Genomic DNA, 22,500 nt, shown 5'->3' with positions numbered 1-22,500 from the left:
GCTACTGTGTTATTACGTGCATGGGGACGTGTACGAAAGCATGGATTCGTGAGAAATGTGGTGAGGAGGCTGATTCAGTTGCGAAAATATAAATAAAATACTTTAGATAGTTCGCCTTCATATCCCAATGGAGAAAATCATGTGTGAAAAGCCGAGTGGTTTGGGAAGGAATAGCGAGAGTAGTTCTGTGGGATACGGGGTCATTACTGTGTAACGACATAATGCATGGAGATCTATATACCGAGGTCATTCTCCACCACATTACGTGCTGTGCAGTAAACAGATAAATTCATCTATTTGTCAAATCCTCCTCTACTGTTCAAGACACTGTTATAAGCGGTGAAACTATTAGGAGATTTCTTTAGAGGCCATCCCTAGGTGTCAGACAATAAATATATATAAACTCACCTAGTTGGATATCCCTTCTTCGCCGATAAAGACACTGCTTTGTAGTTAAAAACACGTGTTGGAAAATCTTCGGGGAATTTGCAAGAACACCGAATAAAACAACATCCGGGGTCTCTCGTACATTGTTTACAACCGAATGCTAGCGAGCCGAACCCTCCAGCGGCCATCACAACAACCAACATGGCGGACCGATTGTCACAGCTCCAGGATGCCGTCAATACTGTAATTATTTCGCCTATTATGTTATACTCGACATGCAAGAGAGAAAAACTTGAGTTTGTGAAGTGTTCCTTTACGCTAACTTTATTGTAAATGCTTTATGTACCGTACTTTTAAGAAAGTACGCCGTCCCTGTATTTACCTTCGTCGATACCTTTATTTAGTGTCAAGTAGGTGTAGCTTACAGGTACTTTGAGGATTCTGGGAGGACTTATATTTGTAAAACATTACTGTAATAACAACTGGCCTAGTTATGAGGCGTGCTGTTGACTGGTGCAATCGTGGAAGCAGAAAAGCCATCAAACACACAAAGGAAAAAATGATTAAAAATAATAATTTGAACACTACAGAATTCTGCTTCATTCACGTGGAGGCAGAACCATCATATTCACCTCACATACTGTATGCGACATATGCTAGGTATAAAGGGGTACCAGTCAAACCTAACCTAACCACGAAAGCCACATTATTTGGACGTAAATGTCACGATGCTGCAGAAATGGCATCATTCTTGGTAAATATCCAGAAAGACATGACACACTGCACTGTAGTTCAAATGCACAGTGCTGTGTTCATCCTCAGTTTAATGCACAACAAGATCAATATAATACAGAACCCCTCAAAACTAAGACTGTCATTACATATCGTCAAGTAACTCCTGAAATGGATACAGGTTCCGAAGCGTCCATATGCAGTGTGCAGCCTTATCAACTTAGGCAAGGAATCCAAAAACAACATGGATCTTGGTGCATGGTTTGATATTTAAATATCACTGGAATATCTTGAAATTTCTTTATGTAACTAGAAATTGAATTCTTACGAGAAAACGATGCAAGTTACAACTGGTAGCAGACATTTATGGAGAAAAATTGAAACCGTACTGCAGAAAAATACTAAAGCACATCTACTAATGATACTGTATATGAACTCATAAGAATCAGTAACTTCTTTCTGGGTACGTTAATAATTCCTAGGTCTCTGATTCCTCACTTACCTTTAAGAGATTATATACCATATATTGTTGGTGCACAGAAGAAAAAAAAAATGAAATAAAGGAAAAATCGTAGAGGCACATCAAGAAATAGTATTTTAATTAATAAAAAATAATAACTGCCTTCTGGGTAAATTAATACCCCCTAGGTCTGCAATTCACCACTTACCTATAACAGGTGATATATTGGTGTGGTATGGGAAGTTACTTTGAGTTGTAGGGCAGTTACAGGATCAGGGGACACTGCTTGAAAAGACATGAAAATTGCATTATAGTCTACAGTACATTATGTTTGATACATGAAATAAAATAGTAGCCAGTAGGCCAAAGCAATGAGTAGCTAATGAATTCACAGTGGCCATTTTTATGAGTCATAACATTATGACCTGGTTATTATTACAGTGATTAAGGCTAAACAATCTTTACAACAAGTATAAGTAGGAAAGCCATGTCCTAACCATATATGCAACTGTCTGAATTAAAATTGGTAAACTTCCAAGTGAATTTCTGCAATCTCTCAGCTTTTATATTACCTTTTTTCTGCATTTATCATTTCATTTGCACAATTAAACAGGCCTAACCTATACAAAAAGCAGTGGCAGTTTTTGTGATAGTTAGGGTCATAGGTTTGTGGCTGTTATACTGGTAAGTCAGGCCTGTTTGGTACATTTTGTTAGCAGCCATAGAAAGCTTGGAATTTCAGTATGCATTCACAGTCTTGTATGGCTCTGGAAAATAAAAATTTATTTTTCCATGGAAAATTAAACAGCTGGGGAGTTGGGGTGGGAAACAGTGCTAAATATATTATGTAGGGAAGGCAGTACAGCACTGTACTCAATAAATCATGGAAGTTGGACATTTAATTCATAACAGACAAGACACCATCCTTATGCTGAATAAAATTGTCTTGCAGTAGCAACAAAACTTAGTGTAATCAAATTGTATACAGGGAAAAGTTATATTCTTTTCTGAACAGTGTTTTTAGCAGCAGGCGCACATAAAGTAATGAAATTTATAATCATCCTCATTTTCTCTCTCTTATTTCAGCAAGCAGAAAATCTTTACAACAGTATCGGGTGTCTTTTCACTTCAGCAGCACCCTGTAGCTTTGACAAGAGTGGCAAAACTCCATCGCAGAATGAGAATCCAGATGGTCAGTTCCATACAGTTTAATTAGGTTCATTTCTGCTCCTTCCCTTCTCATATTATCGGATTTCCAGGATATTTGTAATGTTTAGTGCTCAGAACAATCGGTATGACAGAGGAGAGAAAATAGGTTGAGCAAACACACTGCCCATGACTTTTTACTCCTTAGTCTTGGAAAAATACTTCCACTCATTGTTCTTGTCATTTGTACTACATTTGGCCATATTTCAGGTTCTTGGGCAAGCTCCTGCATGAAACATGAGTAAGGAATTGTATCTAAAAAATGTAAACTCCTAAATGACAGATATTGTAGCCTTGGCAATACAGGCACTGAAGTACTGCCATGAACAAAATATTCAACACCTTTAATGAATCCCTACCGTGTCTAATAGTTAACAAGTTTATAATGCTGATGTTGTACAACTGTATAAGGTCACATTTTTTATTTTCATTTATTTTCAGACATGACTGAACACAAGCGAGTGTTTGCAACAGTAATAGCAAGAAATGCCAAAGATATTGATGCCCTAATTGAATCATTACCTTCAGAAGACTCCTCAGCTGAACTACAAGTAAGTTGAGTATCATGTTCAGTGAAGAGAGCTTGTAATGACTAGTTTTCATATATGTTAGTATTGTAAAATTGAGCATACTCAGGCAGCCTTCTTCCCTCAGTAGGGATTATAGTCTTTAAACCCTTGAGATAAGGAAAGCAGAAGACAAGGGTTCATGTAGCCAATGCAACTAGCAACATACAGATCACATTGTTCATACTTGGCTATTCGACTTCCAAGTGCTCACTGCTGCTTCAGTCAGTCTTTGTATTTTTTTATTTTTTTTTTTACTCGTGCCATCTGTGGATTGTTTAATAAGCTTTGGGACAGGCTTTCAAACTGATGATGTTCGATAAAACTCATATTAACCCCTTCAGTATGAGAGTCCATTCTGGAGTTGAATAAAATAGTCTTGAAATTAGTAACCTGAGATAACCACTGACCTTGTATATAACTCATACACTTGTTAGTCTCTTCAGTCCTTTGACATATTTTCTGCTTCATTCATAGAACTTCCAAGCAATTTCATCCAGTTTTGGAATGATGTCTAGAATGAAGGAGTTAGTGAAGGCTGTTTCTAACCCACCCAGTTTAAAAAGTCACCCCAGCAGAATATAACTGTATGAAGATAACCAAACTAAATCCTGAATGCAGTACATCATCCTACTGAAGGGGTAAACCTGAGGATCTTCTGCATACAATATTCCAGACTAGCTTTAATCTTGTTTATATATACAGGGTGATCCAGGATATGCCCCAGAAACATCAGGGGTCATTCCTGGGCTAAATTTGAGCTGTGAGTGGTACAGAATATCAACACAGGTCCAATTCTTCACCATTATAGAGCCACAGTTACCCATAAAGCCATCAGTAATCGTACCGTAGCTCCATGTTGGCTGAGAACTGGAAAGATGTTTTTACTGCATTTCTGTATCAATATTAGCCTGAGAATAACCTGATTTCTCATACATTTTTTGGGACACTTTGTTTACATATGAAAGATCAAAGTTTTCCGTACACTTCCTCCCACCCACCAATTTTCAAATCTCCTTCACCCCTAGACAGCCAGCATGCGAACCCTAGAGCAAGAGGGAGAGGAGGCGGCCCAGCGACTACAGCGCGGAATTGAACGAGGTGACAAACTGCTTGAAGAGATAAACCGTGCCCTCACTGATATCGCTAACACACAGCTGGCCATCAATCGCATCACGGAAGCATCTCAGGGCGATTCCATTAAGATATAAATAATGGGGTTAAGGGTTTGGATATTTAACAAGGGTTAGGATGTTTTATTAAATTCTGGTTAATGTACACTGTTAGGCAAAGTAACACTGTTGCAATACTGTATTAGCAGGCTTAACTTCTGTACTATTGGCATACCGGTAGTATTATTTATACTGTTGCTAATACCAGCCAGTTTTATTCTACTTAGGCTGTACTTTTATTTGCAAAGGGACTAATGGAAGCTATACCTAACCCCTCGCATTGCAAAAGTGAAGAATATCATCTGGAAATAAGAAGAATAGAACATAATTTATGTCATTTGTTTCAGGGGGTTGAGAGGCTCTTATGTATGTGCAGTGATAGATGAATTTCACTAAATATAGACCATCTACATGAAAGAATTAGTTTTACAAGGATATGTATTCTTTTAAGACTGAAACTCCATTTTGATGTGACTGGTACACATTTTATATAAATATATTGCCCAAGATCGTGGCATGATGACGTACTGTACTGAAGGTTACCAGGCATTTGGTTATGTCAGTAGTGGTAGTAGGTTGTTGGTTAACTGATATGAGTTGTATCAGTGTTACAGTAATACCTCCTGTTTCTTCCATGACTAGGCTGATAGGGTAATGACAGCGTGGAATGGCCAGAGTTGTGGAGCATTATTAAAGCATGGAACATAATATTCATACTACTGTTCTCAGGCTGCTGGTGTTTCTGTTTTGATTTACCTCTTTCTACTCCGTAATCCTTTATTGTCAGGAATCTTTTGATAGTTTAGCATTGTACGTCAGTGTTGTGTGAAAAGAATGATCGGGAGAATTTATTCACAGAAATGTGGTAATGCAGAGTCATTGAGTTTTAACTTAATCAGTGCATGTGACTATTGGGATAGAGCCATGTGGCACTTTATTATAGCAGACCACATGGCAACCCATTTATACACTAAATTCACTTCCAGAATTCAAACTAATAACAGTTGTAAGTATCATGGCAAATCAGTCTGTGCATGCCAGTGTTAAAACTTTATACAGTACTCCTTAGGCTAAACAGTATATGGATGCAAATTGATGATGACCACATAATATGACCATTATAAATTAAACTTCAGCAGTAGTTAAAACATATAGCACACCCAAATTATCAACAGTGATTGTGGAGATGCCAAGGACATTAATATTCTTGAATTGATAACTAACTCGAGGATGGAAGAAAGGGTTACTATTTCCTGATGCCTTCAGTCTAATTAGATGTTTTCTATATTACTGTATTCTTACTATCCCTAGGTGATTTCATTCAGCTTAGGATAGACTTCTCAAACTGGAGGGGTTAGATACACCCTTCATTAACCCCTCAGCTGCGTACAGCATTCTGGAAGTGCTGATTGGTAGACTGCATCGTACATTCCGGAAGAGCCGTGCGAAACATTGTGAACTTTTTGGTCATTTTTCACAGCTACTGCATGCTTATGCTTGATGAGGGGATTGCAGATCATCAGTGTGGAGTGTAAACTTATTCTGACCAAAATGTTTTCATGTTTGGTTAGGTGTAAGTGGGTCAAAACACGATAAAAACACGATTTTGTTTTAACTGGTTTTCCCACACCGTGGACGTAGGAAATGTTTAGGGCCACCGCAGCGTAGGGGTTAATTCCTTCACTAGTAGAGGTCTGAATCTGAACAAAATCATCTGGAGCAAGAATAAAATTTTAAAAGCCTCATAGGATGGAAGGGATTAAACAAGTGATTAATATGTTTCCCCTGCTTTCTACTTGAGGAATGGTGTGGATAATCTGAATTATTATCTACCGTGTCAACTGCTAAAGCCTGCTTGAAGGATATGATGGTACAAATGTAATATCAGTTGTATGATGTTATTTTACCAGTCCTTGATTACAGACAGGCTTCATGATGCCACTGTACCATAATGCCAGTGTTTGGTACTGTGACAGGACTTGTCCAGTTTTATAACTGGCACACAGTATTTTTTTAGGACGTAATCCTAATGACGATGTTGATGATGATGATGATGACTTATACTGTACTGTGAAACTTCATTATTATTATTATAGTTATTGTAACTAACCCCAGTGCATCAATGCAGGTAAATTAGGATTGTCTTTATTATTATTTTCTCTATTTATCATGTGATATTAAAATACGTAAGTGTTTCCATGTCATGGAAAATGGGTATTCAGATATGGGATATTTAGTTGTACCACCAGCTGTTTATTCAGATCTGTTGTCCTCTCTCTAGATCATACAGTCAGGTCACCTGTAGTGCAGTATTTTGGTACCAGCTGATCACTGCATTATACAAATTCATACTTACAAAAGGTCATGGCCACCCAACTAAAGTATCACTTTCATTATTCCACCTTAATCCCTACCAGGGCAGCCTTGTAAATTCTGTAACTGGTTGATAAAGCCATATATCAGTGTACATCCCTATGAGAGCAAGACTGTAGATCTCAAACTGAGCCTTGTGGCTTGTTTGCCTATCATTGTGCTCTGAACAGAGACTCTCATGTAGCAGCATATGACACAGGAATTAATGGATTTTGCTTGTCAAAAATGGCATTATATGTTTCAATACAGTGCTGTTCTCAGGCTATTAACCATCAATCTGCAGAATACATTTTCATGTTATAGGTGACTTAACTGCATTTACAGTATTTATAGATAGTTGCTGTTTTCCATTTTGCTGGATTAGTTTCCAAAAACAGATCAATACAGTTTTATTCATCACATTTATTGTTTTCCAGATGAATAAACGTTCTCTAATTTCTACCATTCATAATTAAGTTTCCATAATCAGGCCCAGCTGACTGTTCCTATCTATCTATCTATTGCCAGATGCCTCAATCCCATTTGGGGTGGCCACAAACAAATCGCCTCTAAGTTGCCCTGTCCCCTGCCATTTCACTGCCCTGCTCCCAACTCACACCCCCGTCTCTCATATACCTCTCCACCCCATCCCTCCATCTCATCCTCGGCCTCCCCCTCCCTCTTCCCCCCTCCACCTCACTCACATACACTCTCTTCGTCAGTCTTTCACCCTCCATCCTCCCCACATGGCCAAACCACCTCAGTGTGTTCCTCATAACACTTCCTATCACATCCACATCCACACCACAACACTCCTTTATATCCTCATTCATCAGCCTGTCTCTCCATGTGACTCCACAGGCTCCTCTTAAATAACTCATTTCCACTGCTTTAATCTTGACTTGTGTCCTTCCAACAACGTCCAAGCTTCACTTCCATACGTTAGAGTTGGTATCACAATACTGTCATGTAGTAACTTTTTCACTTCCATGCTCACTTCCCTGTTTCTTATCACTGCTTTCAAGGAACCAGCAACCTTTCTTCCCTGCTGTACCCTTTCAAGCACTTCACCCTCCAAACCTCCATCCTTACTCATCACACAACCCAAGTACTTAAACGTACTCACATTTTCCAATTCCTCACCATCCAACCTCGCTGTACATTCACTGACTTCACCTCTCTCAAAGACCATCACTTTACTCTTCCCTACATTCACCTTTAGATTCCGTTTCTTACACACTCTCCCAAACTCATCCACCAAGCATTGCAGCTCCCCTTCGTCTTCACTCAACAACACAGTATCATCTGAAAACAACAGTACAGGGAGTTTCCAAACACTATCCTCTCTCACCAGGGCCACTCCAGCATCCACTACCCTACCTTGTACCACTTTTATTACCCTATCCATGTACAGATTGAACAACCATGGAGACATGACTCATCCCTGTTTCAACCCAACTTTCAAAGAGAAAAATTCACTTAGTTCACCATCCACATGCACTGCAGCCTTCGCACCATCGTACATACTCTTCACAGCATTCAACAACTTCCCATCTACTCCATATATTCTTAACACTTTCCACAATCATTGTCTATCCACCCTGTCATATGCTTTCTCCAAATCCATGAAAGCCGCATACAACTTCTTTCCCTTCTCTAGAAACTTTGCCACTAAAGATCTAAGAATGAATATCTGATCTACACAACCTCTTCCCTTCCTAAAGCCTCCCTGTTCTTCTCCAACTGACTGTTCCATGGTCTGAAATTTCCATGATCAAAGAGATTACCTTATAACTCATATATTTCCCACAATGTATAATTTCCTCTTTTTCTAGATCCTATCCACTCCATTTATGAGAGGGAAATATGGTTAAACTGCTGATAATATGAGATAAAGTGGTGTTATTACTGTCTCAGAAGGTAGACTATTACTCTCTCAGAAGGTAGACTTGTTACTAACTTATATACAGGTGACAGTAAGTTTTCACAGTATTAAAAGACATAATTAGTACAAGAAATTACACACATGTTTAGTTAAATATCTATGACTGGTGGAACTACAGTCAGTCATCCTTCCACTCTCGGACACGTCTTTTATTTTAATTCCTTTTTCCTGTCAGATTTTCTTTACTATTTTCATTCTTTCCCTCTTTATCTCTCATCTTCCCTCATGGTTACACTAGGATATTACCTCTCTAGACCAGTATTTCCATCCTTTTCTCCTTAATGAAAACTCTTAACTGATTATAAGTGCATGTGTGCATATGTCTGCTGCATGGATTGCTCAGAAGAGATGTATGGTTTGCATCATAATATTTTACCTGTGATGATGAAACGGATATATAAATGAAACGAATCTGAGTGAAAAGGGTGAAAAGTAAAACCTGTTACTGATATCACAAGGTTAGATATCTGTATGGAACATGGATGTTACCTCTGTTTCAAGTTTTTGTTTCATGTTCATGTGAAACTTTCAGTCAAGGAAACTGTTCAACTGACTGGGAGAAAACAGTGGATTACTCTAATTACTTGTGAGACTGAATAGTAAAGCATGTCAGTGTGTGGATTCAAGACTATTTTCAGGCTTGAAGAGTGGGGGAATGGAGGCACCAACAAATTTGTGTTTCTTTTTCCTATATCTCAAGGGATTTAAAAATATTAATACAGTAACAGTAGTAATGATAATAATAATACTAATTCTTCAGTTGCTCTTATAATAAGATATTAAAAAAAGATAAACGAGGATTGTTTCTGATTCTTTCACTGTGAGATGTGTTCATAGGTCATGTAAGCGCATATGTTAGCAACAGGAATACAGTAATGTTGTCATCGTACTAAACAGGTTGAAGAGGTGGAAAAATACTGTAAAGGGGAAGATAAAACTTTCTTCCAAGCTCATGGAAAAAGCCCCATTTCATCCCATGGTATGCTGCATTGCATGTGTGAGGTTTCATAGTATTATAATGGTATACATACTGAGTAATGTGTACTGTAATGTGTGTGTGTGTGTGTGTGTGTTTTGTTAAAAGCAAATTACAGTATATACCCACATCCGGATCTAAAACCTCTGTTGCATTACTTTTCAGATCTGTTCATCAATTCATTTACTGTATTTTATCATATCTCATTCTTTATGTCATGGTAACAATGTAAGTAACAAAACATTGGTCAAGGATTACAGTGCACTGCTGTCTGTAATTACAGGTATTCTTTTGTTTGTTAACTGTCAAATCATTATTTAGGATTCCAAATAATTTACTCAGAGATTTTATAAATACAGAATGGTATTATTTCAACCTTAACTATAATGCTTGGTGGTGTGGTGGTAGAGCACTCAGGCTGGCGGTCAAAACTGTGGCCTACTTGCAGTGGTTCAAACCCTAACAAGTGACTGTCAGGGAAGAATGTTGACATTTTGCCCCTAAAATGAATTATATTGTGTTTTTTATATGCCTGACATTAGACATAAGCTTAACAACCTGTTCCCTGAGGCCCAGCAGTCCTTCTGTGTACCACACATCTTCCACATGTATCATTTCAGCGCTAACACTCGTTATCCATACTGAATACATGCAAGGACTGTTTCATAAAAGAAGTACTACAGTTATGTACTCGTTCATTCAACATGACTTTGTTTTGACCGTGACATTTTCTCATGAAAAATCTTTTAGTAATAAGGTAATTTCAGCAACAACACACACAATCACTGACTAAGCCTAATGCAATGTGGTGATAGTGATGACAGCTAATATTACAGCAGTGATAGAGTGGCATCATTTTTAACCACAGGTGTGACTCAGGCTGTATTATCTTGGCTAGTACAACACTGACTGAAGACTAACACAATCAAGGGCAGGACAAAGCAACATCAACATCTAGCGAAGAATGGTGTGTTGTCGCAACCCTACAGGCATTATGAAGCAAAGCATTTTTATTTGTGGGAGTATGAAATGTTAAGTCTCCTTCCAAAACTTTATTTTCTCTCCATTTTTCCCCTCTGTTTTAGATTTTACCTCCTGCCTAGTCTTCTTGCTTACTAAACTCTCTCTCTCTCTCACTCGTCGATTAGCCTTCTCATCATCCAGACAACTATTTGATTCAGCTGGGTAGGTCACTGGAGATTGAGGGTGTTTATACTGGTGCCAATAACCCTCATGGTACGAATAACTCATGAATTTCACTAACAACACCAGACGATTTTCTTTTCATGGTGCGAATAACTCAAGAATTTTACTGTAACATAACACCACACGATTTTATGCTGAGGGTGTTGATACCTTGCTCTACTACCAAGAGGAGGAGGGCAACTGATTTCATGATAGTCTGGGTGGAGAGGTATATAAGGTGTGATGTGGAGACTGGACGGCCTGATGACTGAGGATGGGGTGATATGGAGGCGATTCATCTATGGCCACTCCTACAGGAATTAAAGTTTGGGTAGAAAGAGAGAGAGAGAAACTAGGCCTATATGGAGTCCACAACACATAGGGGTAGATGACCACTTAAGGATCCACTATCATCAAATTCCTTATCATTTCCATCCAGAGGCGTGACTGATATCTAGGAAGAGGCCTATGTAACCCAGGTGCCACAGGATGCTTGGTAACAGCTTTTCCTTTGTGATTCATTCTGCACGTTATACCATTATATTTTATATATCATTTTAATATCAATGTAGTTTTCATTATGCATACACTAGGAATACTGAAGTGAAATGTGTGGAATAAAAAGGTATTTTTTAGCTGTATATTTTGGTCAGCGTTTTATGAGACAGACTGATGAAAATATAGAGAGGTAGATAGACACAGATAGATAGATGGATATATAGATAGACAGACAGACAGACAGATTCTCTCTCTCTCTCTCTCTCTCTCTCCCTCTCTCACACAAGGCAAAAATGTTCCCTCACTGTTGCGTTTCCTAATCCATTTTTCACCAATAAATCAATCTCTCTATCCCGTAGTGAATTTTCTCTTGCTGCTTTTCATATCACGTCTATTTTTCCATCCGTCCCTTTTCACAGCCTATCTATCTATCTGTCTATCTATCTATCTATCTATCCTCATCCATCAGTAAAAAACATGTCCATATGTCTACCTGTGTGTTCTCCCATCAGGTCATTCAATCAGTCTATCTACCTGTCTACCTACCTATCTATCTACCTATCTATCCACCTTTCTATCTATCAATGTATCTATTTTTCATAAATCAGTCAATCCTTCTCATCGATCGAGGATATTAAGGTGTAATACGCAAAATAAATCGCTTAGGAAAAGGCGTGTCGGGTATACCACAGCCACATCCTATACACCAATTTCGACTCCCGCTGGCCTGCATAATTACCTACTAGTAAGACTCCGAAGACTGCGTATGGGGCTTCTGTGCTACAAGCAAACTGCTGGTTTGGAGCCTGACCCTTGTCCCCATTGCCTTGAGAGAACCGAAGGGCCTCTTTTACACTACATACTAGAATGTCCGGCCACCACCCTGCTCCGATCTCGACCCGACTGGAACTTTGATCGTTCGGGTGACGACATCGCGCATGTAGCGGGCATCATACTTCTTAACACGGCCAGGGTTTACCCTCCCCCTCGTTAACGATTACAGGCGCGTGCATAGCGCAACTCTCTGACGGGCTCTCTGTTTCCCCGTGTCCCAATTAACTCGGGACGAATATCAACAACAACAACAGGCGTGTCGGGAAAGGGCAACAGTGACGCATGGTTCTAAGTAACATAAGAGTCACCGATTGCGTCACTCTGCTGGCATTATATTTACTGGGCCTCATCGGTTAAGGAAGCTCCCTAACACCTCTTTCTTTGGGATTTATTTTTATTATACTTTGCTTTTACCCGACAGAATTGGACTAATTCGACATTTTGAATCTGAATTTTAAGTTTTGGTGGCCTGTATTCTCGTCGGTTAATGATACTCGCTAACACCTCTTCCTAAGCGATTTATTTTATTACACTTTGCTCTCACGCGACAGAACTGGTCCAATCCAATATTCCAAATACTATGTTGTTATGGTGTTATATTCACTGGCCCATATTATCATCGGTTATGGAAACTCCCTAACACCTCCTCCTAAGCGATTTATTTATTTTTTTTATTACACCTTAATGTTCTCTTCTGTGTTACATAAATCCTTTCAATATCGCCATACTCTGAACAATGTACAAAATTCTCATCGGTTATGAAAGTTCCCTAACACCCCCCTCCTAACCGATTTATTTTATTACACGTTACTGTGCTCTCCTGCGCTACATAAATCCTTCCAATATCGCTATACTCTGCATAAATAACCTTCAAAAAAATACGAACCACCCATATCCAAAAATAAATCGCTAAAGAGGAGGTGCTAGGGAGCTTCCTTAACCGACCAGAATACGAGCCTTGGAAATGAGATGGGAATGAGTCTCCTTGGTTACTAGACAAATCAACCCACACTATACCAACCAGCATCATCATATTTCACAAAGATATATCAGTTCGACAGTTTAAGGTTGACACTGAACATTGCAAAGGCGCCATAACCACAACATAAACACATGAGGAGGTTATTCATCGATAGAGCCTTACGTGTACTGCAAATATTAAGAGTGTCATTATTTTATTTTATTTTTTTATTTAGGAGACGTATACTGAGGTGGTTTGGCCATGTGGAGAGGATGGAGAGCGAGAGACTAACGAGGAGAGTGTGAGTGAGATGGAGGAGGGGAGAAGCAAGGGGGAGGTCGAGGATGAGATGGAGGGATGGAGAGGTATACAAGAGAGAGGGGTTTGAGCTGGGGGAGGGCAGTGAAATGGCAGGGGACAGGGTGACAAGGAAGTAATTGGTTTGTGGCCACCCCTTACGGGATTGAGGCGTCTGGCAATAAATGGATAGATAGATAGGTAGATAGATATAGATAGATAGATAGATAGATAGATTTCTTGTTTTATTTTTTGCATACCCAGAAAGGACAAAACTCCTTAGATCCGATTTTATATCTATTATTTTTTCATCTGACGGAACTGTGCCACTCACAACTTGAATACCAGGGTTCGTATTCTCAGTAAGCTACCTAACACCTCTTCCTTACCGATTTATTGCGGCATACGGTTCGCTAATATAATTCTGTACGCTATTTATGCGGAGTATGGTGATGTTAGAATTATTTACTGTATGTGACACGGACGAGGACGACAGGCTGTACTAAGCAAAATAAATGGCTTAGAAAGATGAGTTAGGAGTCGCGATTGCATGATATTTGATGAGCCTAAGTAACGAGGTACGAACGAATCTCCTCGGTTACTAATCCTCCAGTCTAACTACATCTGGGCTCCCTAACACCTCTTTCTAGGTGACTTATTTTCCTTATTACTCCTTACCGTCCTCTTCTGTGTCATTCAAATCATTCAAACGCCACCATAGTCATCATAAGCAGCAAGCAAATTGATGTTAACCAGCCGTATCCAAACATAAATCGCTAAGGAAGAGGTGTTTGAGAGTTTCCTTAACTGGTGAGATATGGAACACAACCTTCGTTAATCCATTCAAAGATATCTTTTGAAAATTAATACAACATTTTGGTGGCGGCCTGATTAGTGAAAAATGCTTCACCGTTCTTCTGAATAAATTCAAATAAGAAATAAGGATTTAGATGGGGTTTAGTTAATGATAACTGAAGGAGTGTTACCGTGTGAGGAGAGGAACAGTAATCTATCTATCTATCTATCAATCTATATATCTACAGCCAGACGCACTAATCCCGTAATGGTTGGCCACAAACAAATCACCTCCATGTCGTCCTGTCCCCTGCCATTACCCTGCCCTCCTCCCAACGCACACACCCTTGCCTCATATACCTCTCCACTCCATCCTTCCACCTCATCTTCATTCTCGATCTCCCCCTGCCTCTCCCCCCTCCACCTCAATCACATACACTCTCCTCGTTAGTCTCTCATTCTCCATCCTCTCCACATGACCAAAAAGTTATGTACATCAAAATAATCATTACATTCTTACTTTTCGTCCTCTTGCAGTTAAAATCATGTAGATCAGAGGAAGAAAAGGACGATACTACGGCTGTACATCCTTTCCATATCGCTTCTCCGTGACAAGCATTACATGTGTACATAATGATTACATACACGCACATTTGTAGACATGCTGCACTTTACACACACACACACACACACACACACACACACACACACACACACACACACATGGTGGGCTGCTAACCGCAAGAGCCCACGCCAATAATCATGTTGGCAATATTTAACCACACACACACACACACACACACACACACACACACACACACACACACACACACACACACACACACACACACACACACACACACACACACACACACACACACATATCCTTCCATTACATACACACAAATAAATAAATACATACATACATTTACATACATACACTTCCATTATACATGCATACACTTCCATTACATACACACAAATAAATAAATACATACATAAATACATACAGAGAGAGAGAGAGAGAGAGAGAGAGAGAATTTCATGTATGTTGCTCATATCACTAGGTACACATTAGGTAAACTCGTTAGTCATCCAAACAATTTCGCCTCATATACCTCTTCTACCCGCCATATTTCACCCTAAATTTGAGAACACGCACCCTTATCCTCACCCTCAGATCCTCAACTCCCTTTTTTAAATTTGTGCCCTATTTTTCTCGTCTCCCTAACACTCCTAGTCAGTCTCTACCTCCACCTGAAATTCCCGTAGCCGCTTATCTCTCGCCCTCCCACGGGTTAACATCAAATCAGACGCTTTATCTTATCTGAGGTTGGGTTGCTGTCCGCCTCTATTTATAACAATATTTTCAGTCGCATAGTCCCCCAAATTTAAAGCAATATTTCAAAATTTATCTTCGTAAAAACAAGTCTAAAGGCCATATGCACCACGAACCTACTGGGAAACTAACAGCGCCCCCCCAAAACAAGCGGGAAAAAATGGAACTAATCGGTACCCTTCCTTATCACCCGCCTTGAATTTTATTAGCCACGGGATCACTGCTATCAGAGAGACAGAGGGCGCGGAACAGGACGGGAGGAGCTTTACGTACTCTTTTACTCCTCTTTTTCTCTCCTCTAGCTCTCTTTTACTCGTAGTGGTAGTAGTGGTGTTCTCGTGAGCCTGAAGCGCGCAAAAGGGATATTCAGTGGTAGTGCGCACTCCGACCAACGCCCAGTGGAGGGATTTCGTTAAACTGGGAGGAGGACGGTTACAGTGACGTGACGGTTAAACGGTGAGCAGATGACGAGTGTTTTCTGTCAAATCCATTTCAAATTTCAAAAAGTTTCCACTCCATGTGAGATATATACACTGAAAAGTCTTCATTCATCTTGCTTTCTGTTCCATCCATCTTAAATTCGAAAAGTTCCATTCCTAGGGAGATAGACTGAAGAAAATCATTATACTTCTTGTTTTCTGTTCAATTTGTTTCAATATTCAAACGTCCCATCTTTGTGAGGTACTAAAAGGGTGCCACTCATGTATTTTTTGTACCTAATATGAGTCAGTTACACAAGATTTCCAAAAAACTTGATACTGAACGAACTGATAAGGCCTCCTACTACTCCAGATAACATTTTCAATCCATTTAAAGTTCCAAAAATTCTACTATTTATTAAGTATGATGGTGCATTTACAAGTTATCATATATACATCTTATAGCTAAAATATATCCCAGCTATTTTACAAACTTTCCATGTAACTTTCAATCTATAAGGACTGATATCATTCACTTCTGATATACCAGTTTTCAGCCTCTTTTGAATGATGACGGTTTTTATTTCATTCTTGTGCCTTCAGACGATTTTCTTCAGCTCAGGGGATACCTCTTGCCGATTATGGAAGCTCCCTAACGCCCTTTCCTAAGCGATTTATTTTGCTCAGTACACCTTACTGTCCTAATTCTGTGTTACGTGAATCTTTCTAACATCTCCATACTCTGCATAAGTAACGCACAACAGGGTATTAACGAGCCATATCCAAAAAATAAATCGCTAAGAAAGAGGTGCTAGGGAGCGTCCCCAGCCACTAGATAAGGTGATTAAGTTGGACAGAGATTAATGCCCGTCTATAAGTTTGTCTTTTTTATTTATTTATTTATTTATTTATTTATTTATCTGCACGACTCTGGGCATAGACTCAGCAGCCCGTTCCCTGAGCCCCTGCAGTTCCCCTACGTACCCTACCCTTCCACATGTCACTAAAATACCTCAAAACGTTGCTACCAGATTTCAGTAATTTGTGATGGGTAGGATGAGAGTGGTCTAAGGAAATGTTTATTAGATTTTGGGCTGGATCGGGTTCGGGGTAAGAATGCAGGAATAAACTATAAATTTCACTGACATTGGCGATGGTATGCACTCTCTGAGCCTGTGTAAATGGGCAGAATAAAACCGTAGAATTAATTGAATCTGTGGGGCCGTAAAAGTACTCGCCTGGCAGGAAAAAGGAATTACAGCAATAAATCAAACTTTCTTGGCGCTGGCAGAGGTATATGCATTCTCTACTGCTTCATATTATAATTATTTTATTATTATTATTATTATTATTATTATTATTATTATTACTATTACTACTACTACTACTACTACTACTATTATTATTATTATTATTATTATTATTATTATTATTACAATTATTATTATTATTATTATTATTATTATTATTATTATTATTATTATTACTATCATCATCATCATTATCATTATCAATTGTCCAGTCGCTTTCACTCAATCTAAGGGCGACCCAAAATGTGCAGGGGTCAAAAAATTCACACCGATAAGCTGTTACGATTTTACTCTTCCTTCCTCCACGCGTTTTTACTTCACCCAGATTCAGAATTTAATCATCAGCTGAATAAAATCGTCCAGTGCTGGCTCAGGAGGAATAGGTATAGAATTAACAGATGCGGGAGCTTCAGGACCCGCCGGTTTAATGTCCTTGCTTTGGTGTGGTGTGGTGTGGTGTGATGTGGGAGGGAGGATGGTGTGGTGTGGTGTGGAAGGGAGGATGGTGAGGTGTGGTGTGGTGTGGAAGGGTGATTTTGTGTGGTGTGGTGTGGGAGGGTGATTTTGTGTGGTGTGGTGTGGGTGGGTGAATTTGTGTGGTGTGGTGTGGGTGGGTGAATTTGTGTGGTGTGGTGTGGTGTTGGTGATTTTGTGTGGTATGGTGTGGCAGGGTGATTTTGTGTGGTGTGGTTTGGTGTTGGTGATTTTGTGTGGTGTGGTGTGGCAGGGTGATTTTGTGTGGTATGGTGTGCGAGGGTGATTTTGTGTGGTGTGGTGTGGATGATTTTGTGTGGTGTGGTGTGGGTGATTTGTGTGGTGTGGTGTGGAAGAGTGATTTTGTGTGGTGTGGTGTGGGTGGGTAAATTTTGTGTGGTGTGGTGTGGTGTTGGTGATTCTGTGTGGTATGGTGTGGGAGGGTGATTTTGTGTGGTGTGGTGTGGGTTATTTTGTGTGGTGTGGTGTGGGTTATTTTGTGTGGTGTGGTGTGGGTGATTTTGTGTGGTGTGGTGTGGAAGGATGATTTTGTGTGGTGTGGTGTGGGTAGGTGAATTTGTGTGGTGTGGTGTGGAAGTGTGATTTTCTGTGGCGTGGTGTGGGTGATTTTGTGTGGTGTGATGTGGAAGGGTGATTTTGTGTGGTGTGGTGTGGGTGGGTGATTTTGTGTGCTGTGGTGTGGGTGGGTGATCTGGTGTGGTGTGGTGTAGAAGTGTGATTTTGTGTGGTGTGTGATGTGGTGTAGTGTGTGGTGCAGTGTGGTGTGCAAAAGATGAAATGTTATGTGCTGTGCTGTGCTGTGATGAGGCTTCCCTAAAATTAAAGTTTACGGTCAAGATCCTCACGTCCGTAAATCATGAGTGAGAGGAAGACGGACAGGGCCACCCCAAGAGATGACCCCACTTCTAAAAATAGGTCACTGAATGGAAAGGTCTAATTACACAGAGACACCTGCGATTTACCTGACTACACACATACACACACACACACACACACACACACACACACACACACACACACACACACACACACACACACACACACACACACACACACACACACACACAACGAAGACCATTATAATTATGAGAAAAATGCAAATAAAAAGCTTTAAAAAGATAGATAGATAGATGGATGGATAGACAGATGGATGGATGGACGGAAGGATCGATAGACACAGACAGATAGACAGATAGATAGATAGGTAGATAGATAGATAAAAGGATGGATGGATAGAGGAAAGGAAGGAAAGACAGAGATAGCCAGATGGGCAGCTAGATAAACAGATAGATAGATAAACAGAGAGACGGACTGATAGATAGACAGATAACTATGAATCCCCATCAACTATACCTGATGTTGGTGCACTTGCGATTTATTTTATTTTATTATTATTTTTTTTTTTACTCTGACGCCCCACGTTTTTCTTCACCTGAGGGCTAAGGATCTCTCTCTCTCTCTCTCTCTCTCTCTCTCTCTCTCTCTCTCTCTCTCTCTCTCTCTAAGCGAGGATATTAATTTGCAAGTGAAAAGAGTGAGTGACCTGCAGATATTGAAAGGTTTGGGTACAGGGGTTAACTCTCTCTCTCTCTCTCTCTCTCTCTCTCTCTCTCTCTCTCTCTCTCTCTCTCTCTCTCTCTCTCTCTCTCTCTCTCTCTCTCCAATCTCTTCCTCCATCCTTTCCCTCCAATTCCTCCCCCTTCTCCTTCCCCTTCTCCTTCCCCTCCCCCACCTCTCTCTACGTTCTGGGAATACCGTGAACGCGACATTGAACCCCATGAGAGAGAGAGAGAGAGAGAGAGAGAGAGAGAGAGAGAGAGACGTGGTAATTGTTCGTTTTTCATTCATTTTACAGCCAGACGATTTTTTCACCTGAGAGAGAGAGAGAGAGAGAGAGAGAGAGAGAGAGGCAATCGCTCGTTTTTCATTCGTTTTAAAGCCAGACGATTTTTTTCAGCTGAGGGAAATCCTAGTAATCAAAAGCCTTTAAAAATATATGTAGATTAACTCCTTATGTAACTCTGTACGTAAGCGAGGTGGATGAGGGGGAGGGGAAGACCGAGGATGAGATGGCGGGATGGGGTGGATGAGGTGGTGGGATGGGGGTTGAGGGTGGAGGAGGGAAAGACCGAGGATGAGGTGGAGTGATGGAGTGGAAGAGGTGGAGAGATAGGGTAGAGGGTGGAGGAGGGATAGACCGAGGATTAAGTGGAGGGATAGGGTGGAGAAAGGGAGAGGGACGACCGAGGATGAGGTGGAGGGATAGGGTGGATGAAGTGGAAGGATGCGGTAGAGAGTGGAGGAAGGAAAGACCGTGGATGAGGTGTAGGGGTGCGGTGGAGTGATGGAATGGAGAAAGGGGGAGAGGTAGACCGAGGATGAGGTGGAGGAAAGGAGGGAGGTGTGAGTGCCTGATGGGGGTGGCCAGGGTAACATGGGTCCTAACGCCTTTTCCTTAGCGATTTATTTTTGGATATGGCTGGTTAATATCCTTGTACATCAGCTCCCTAATGCTTCTTCCTTCGCGATTCATTTTTGGATATGGCTGGTTAATATCCTTTTGTACGATCGTTTTGCAGAGTATGGCGATATTGGAAGGATTTATTTAACACAGAAGAGGACAGTATGGTGTACTAAGCAAATAAATTTCTCAGGAGAGGATGCAGAATGAAAGACTGACTAGAAGAGCGTATGTGAGTGAAGCAGAGGAGAAGAGGAGATCAAGGATGAGATGGAATGATGGATTGGGGAGATATATGGTGGGGGGGGGTGAGTTGGAGGGAGGGCAGTCAAATGGCAAAGGACAGGGTGACGTGGAGGCGATTTGTTTGTGACCACCACTTACAAAATTATGGCATCTGGCAATAGAAAGATAGACATAAACAGATAGAGAGACAGAAGGATAGGTGTGGATAGACAGTTACATACAGGTAGACTGGGGAAAGGGTGACGTGGAGGCGATTTACTTGTGACTACCTCTTACGAGATTAAGGTGTCTAGCAATAGACAGACAGACAGACAGGTAGACAGATAAACAGATGATAGATATACAGGTGGGTAGACAGACAGATAAATGGATAACTATATAGATGAATGGATGGATAAATATAGATGAATAAAGAGGCTGATGAGTGGATATAGATGGAGAGATAAACAGACAGACAGACAGCTAGACACGCAGACAGACAGACAACTAGACAGACAGACAGACAGATGAATCAGTACTGTCTTGTGCCACTCAACCCTGTCTCCACTATCTCATACACCCCGGCACTACACACGTCATCCCCGGCCATCTTACATCATATCCAAGGACGGTACCATTCAGAATCTCCAAGACGATTTTCTTCCATTCTTGCTGCCACCAGACGCTTTACATCAGCTCAGGGGAGGGTTTTGGGACCGAAGAGTAGTAGTAGTAGTAACAGTAGTAGTGGTGGTGGTGGTGGCAGCAGTAACAGTTCCCATTATTATAATCATTATTATTATTATTATTGTTATTATTATTATTATTATTATTATTATTATTATTAGTACTATCTCCCTTAAGCTGGATAAAAACATGATGAGGTAGAACAGGTTAAAAAAAAAATATATCTCGGTGTATGGACGAAGGTTGAAAGGTTGGCAACTGTCACATATTTCTCTTCATTACCCTCTAAAGCTACGAATTTCTATGGATGTGGTGTGGTGTGGTAAGGTAAGGTGTGCGAGGGTGATTTACTGTGGTGTGGTGTGGGAGGGTGATTTGCTGTGGTGTGGTGTGGGAGGGTGATTTGCTGTGGTGTGGTGTGGTGTGGTGTGAGAGGGTGATTGTGTGTGGTGTGGTCTGGTGTGGCGTGGCGTGGTGTGGTGTTGTGTGGTGTAGGAGGGTGATTTTGTGTGGTGTGGTGTGGGAGATCGATTTTGTGTGGTGTGGTGTGGGAGATTGATTTTGTGTGGTGTGGGAGATTGATTTTGTGTGGTGTGGTGTGGTGTAGTTTGGAAGACTGATTTTGTGTGGTGTAGTGTGGGAGGGTGATTTTGTGTGGTGTGGTGAGGTGAGGTGAGATGTGGTAAGGTGTGGGAGGGTGATTTTGTGAGGTGTGGTGTGGTGTGATCCCTGGACTACGAAAGTGAAGGACCTTCGTCGGAAAATCACTGGTGGGAGGCGGACGGACATAGCCGCTTCTACGGATGCCCCACATTAAAAAAAAAAAAAAAAAAAAATCACGTCCTCGAGTAAAAGGGGTTGCAAACAGCTGAAATGGCATATTAAATTTGTAGTAGTAGTAGTAGTAGCAGCAGCAGCAGTAGTAGTATCATCATTTTTATTATTATTATTATTATTATTATTATTATTATTATTATACTAAATTAATACATCTTTCTTCTTCCAGGTGATACTTCTGTGAGCCGAGACACACAAACCACCAAAATGCCGAAATCCAAGACGGTAAGTCCTTTTGTTTACATTCCCGTTTTCTTTCCCGCAGCGAGAGATTTCAAAAGTTTACTATTTTCTTGATATACAGACTGCCCAGTAATTATCCCCACAGCTTTACGGTAACTATTTATCATGAAATATTGAT

The 22,500-nt window shown here is 40.4% G+C and overlaps 2 protein-coding genes across 2 annotated transcripts in view; both read left to right on the top strand.

Moving 5' to 3' along the window:
* Positions 1-585: 585 nt before the first annotated feature.
* Positions 586-4,562, top strand: MED21 (mediator complex subunit 21). Its single transcript, XM_080274625.1, has 4 exons — positions 586-630; positions 2,666-2,771; positions 3,227-3,336; positions 4,380-4,562. Exons 1-4 carry the CDS (start codon positions 589-591, stop codon positions 4,560-4,562), a joined length of 441 nt encoding a protein of 146 aa, XP_080130751.1. The 5' UTR covers positions 586-588.
* Positions 4,563-22,346: 17,784 nt separating this feature from the next.
* Positions 22,347-22,500, top strand: part of LOC145402632 (moesin/ezrin/radixin homolog 1-like) — a 19,158-nt gene continuing 19,004 nt past the window's right edge. The window contains exon 1 of the mRNA XM_080274624.1: positions 22,347-22,364. Within this exon, the coding sequence (XP_080130750.1) occupies positions 22,347-22,364 (18 nt within the window). The remainder of the gene's footprint in view (positions 22,365-22,500) is intronic.

Source organism: Coenobita brevimanus, chromosome 58 (assembly GCF_032717465.1).
Source record: "Coenobita brevimanus isolate Jiangsu-jjx chromosome 58, ASM3271746v2, whole genome shotgun sequence".
NCBI classification, from domain to species: Eukaryota; Metazoa; Arthropoda; class Malacostraca; order Decapoda; family Coenobitidae; genus Coenobita; species Coenobita brevimanus.
Note: the sequence above shows the minus strand (reverse complement) of the source record. Positions and strands in the feature narration are given on the sequence as shown.